We start from the raw sequence: 2,645 nt of genomic DNA on the forward strand, positions 1-2,645 counted from the left end.
ACTTTTCCCTTTTATATTCTCTCTATATATTTTGGGAAAGCAGTATAGTGCCTTTCATCCCAATGATTTGATGACGTATCTAGTTGTAGGATTAAATAATGAAATTTCGAAGTCAATTGTCAACAACATTAAAATGATTAAAATTTTACTTTAGGGGAACATTTCGTTTTCCATCTCAATAAAGTTTATTCTGAAATAGATAGTACTCATTTTAATGTGTGTATAATATATTCTTCCTTAAAGCACAACAAAGATTTTATTTCATCCTTGAAACAATACATAGATAAAGAATCAAATGAATACAAATAGACTTTTTAGAAATCATACAAGTAATAGACTTTGAAAAAATAAAATTAATTTATAGCTCCACAAACCGTTCTTATGATTCCATTTGAACCGGTTAAGGGACTGATATCTCCCATTCTAATCATGGCAGCAGCGAAATCAGAGGCAAATGCTCGAGGGCTATTGCTATATTCTAAAACAATATCATCGGTGGATCCACCACTCAAAAGCACTTGATCCGATTGAAGAAGACCTTTTCTTTGCCTCAAGTTCTTGAAATAGTTGTTATCCAGTTGATTGGGTGTGACCAGATCAAGTGGAGCTAGGTTTCCATTTTGATCTTCTTGAGGACATTGACGTCTTCTAGTGCTAGCAAATCCAGCATCAATGTCTGATTCATTGCTATAAATCCTATCACGGAAAAGAAAGCATTGTGCCTGACCTATTGAATGTGCTCCTAGAATCAGAAGATTAAAAAGTTGTAACTTCTCGTCAGTACAAATCTATGATGATACAATTATATCTTCAATAATTTGATCAGAATTTACCTGATAAAGCAACCATATCCCTTGTGTTAAGGCCTTTGTTGGCAAAGCCAGAAATAAGCCTAGTAAGAGGATCAAAAGGACCGGGGAGATCAGTTTCTGCAAGAGTATGACTTGCAGTGGTAGAATCTCTTCTTCCAAGTTTCACTGTCCATGATGGACCTCCAACCTGATTGATATTAACATAACGTTGGTTAGTGTTTGACAACACCTTTATATCATCATAAAGAAAATCTTTTCAAGAAATGAAATTCAGACTATGGATACTTACGAGAGTAGATGCATCTCTAGCAGCAACTGCAAGTATGTCTGCACATGATACGACTCCTGGACATGTTTTCTCAAGCTCTCTTTTTGCATCTTCTATAATACCATAACCTCTAACTGACCCAAGATTTGGCAATGCTGTCTTCTCACTGACAATGGTAGGGGTCTCATCAAGCAAGATAGAAGCATCACAACCCTAGAGTTAACATCACAAATTAGTACACATATAGTCAAAACTAAAGAGTTAACTCAAAAGTTGTGAGAAACATAAAGTTGCGTATCAATCGCCATCTAGCCTACCTGGACAAAGCAATCATGGAAATGAAGACGAATGAGAGACGCAGCCATGCGACGTTCACGTGAAACTGCTTGTCTAACACTCGTACGAATCGTGTTGAGAGCATTAGGGCAAGTACGGTCATAAAATGTGGAAGAAAGTTGTGCATGACATTGCATGCTAGGGAGTAGGAGAAGAGAAAATATAGCAACAATGGCTGCAAAAGAGTTGTTTGAAATACTCATTATTTGGAAGTGAGCAATGTATGAAGAAACTAAGAATATAGAAGAACTTATTATGTTTGGTAAATGGAAGAAGTGAAGGTGATGTGTTGAGAAAATGTGGTACTGCAAATATTTATAGGCAAATAAACACGTTATTTGAAAAGCTCTTTGGTCACTATTGGCAGCCTATAGCATGCATATCCGCGTTATTCCTTGCTTTTGTCTTTGCTATTATTTGACCTTTTCTAATAATTGTACATATTAGGTGAAAAGGATCCGTACAAGGAGTGGGGGGCAGCCATAATGATAGCTATTGATCCTGCATAACTCAACAACAACAATATGTCCGGCGAAATCCCACGAGTGAAGTTTAAGAAGGATAATGTGTACGCAGATCTTATTAATACCTGGGGATATAAAGAGGTTATTTCCGAAAGACCCTTGGCTCAACATACCTATGAAATTCCATGGTCTATGGAGGGTAAAGTGTACGCATACCTTACTGCTACCTCTTGGAGAGGTTGAGAGTTGTTTTCGAAAAACCATCGGTTCAAGTATAGCAAATTCAGGTACAAAGAAGAGAAAAACAATGAAGAAAATATCGCAACTAACAAGGAAACAGTGCAAGTCTACCAGAAAGGAACAATATATAGTCAATTTCAAAAATAGTGGGATAATCGAAACACAATAATCAACAACATATCATAGGTATCACGAGCAGGAATCAACTCCACCACAACATCTACGTCTAAATCCTAAACTACTATACACCCTCGAATGCAAGACAACACTCCTACCCAGCTAACCTATCAATAACTTTAACTCTAACTTAATATTTACAGTAAAAAATAAATTAATATGCATAAGTAATTTATATAAGTCGAGGGCCTATTGGAAACAATAGATCTATCTCTAAGGTGGAGGTCAGGTTTGCATAAACTTAACCTTCCCCAAATTCCACTTTCTGAAATTATATTGGATTTATTACACCCTCCGTCCATCTTTTCTTGTCCACTTTCCTATTGGCACATGAATTAAGAAGCAGTA

The 2,645-nt window shown here is 36.3% G+C and overlaps 1 protein-coding gene across 1 annotated transcript; it reads right to left on the bottom strand.

The window, feature by feature from the left end:
* Positions 1–237: 237 nt before the first annotated feature.
* Positions 238–1,698, bottom strand: LOC107866096 (lignin-forming anionic peroxidase). Its single transcript, XM_016712279.2, has 4 exons — positions 1,398–1,698; positions 1,102–1,293; positions 834–999; positions 238–742 (listed from the first exon to the last, which is right to left on the bottom strand). The coding sequence occupies exons 1-4, from the start codon at positions 1,617–1,619 to the stop codon at positions 354–356; spliced, it is 969 nt and encodes a 322-aa protein (XP_016567765.1). The 5' UTR covers positions 1,620–1,698; the 3' UTR covers positions 238–353.
* Between the last annotated feature and the right edge of the window lie 947 nt (positions 1,699–2,645).

This window comes from Capsicum annuum, chromosome 5, assembly GCF_002878395.1.
Source record: "Capsicum annuum cultivar UCD-10X-F1 chromosome 5, UCD10Xv1.1, whole genome shotgun sequence".
NCBI classification, from domain to species: domain Eukaryota; kingdom Viridiplantae; phylum Streptophyta; class Magnoliopsida; order Solanales; family Solanaceae; genus Capsicum; species Capsicum annuum.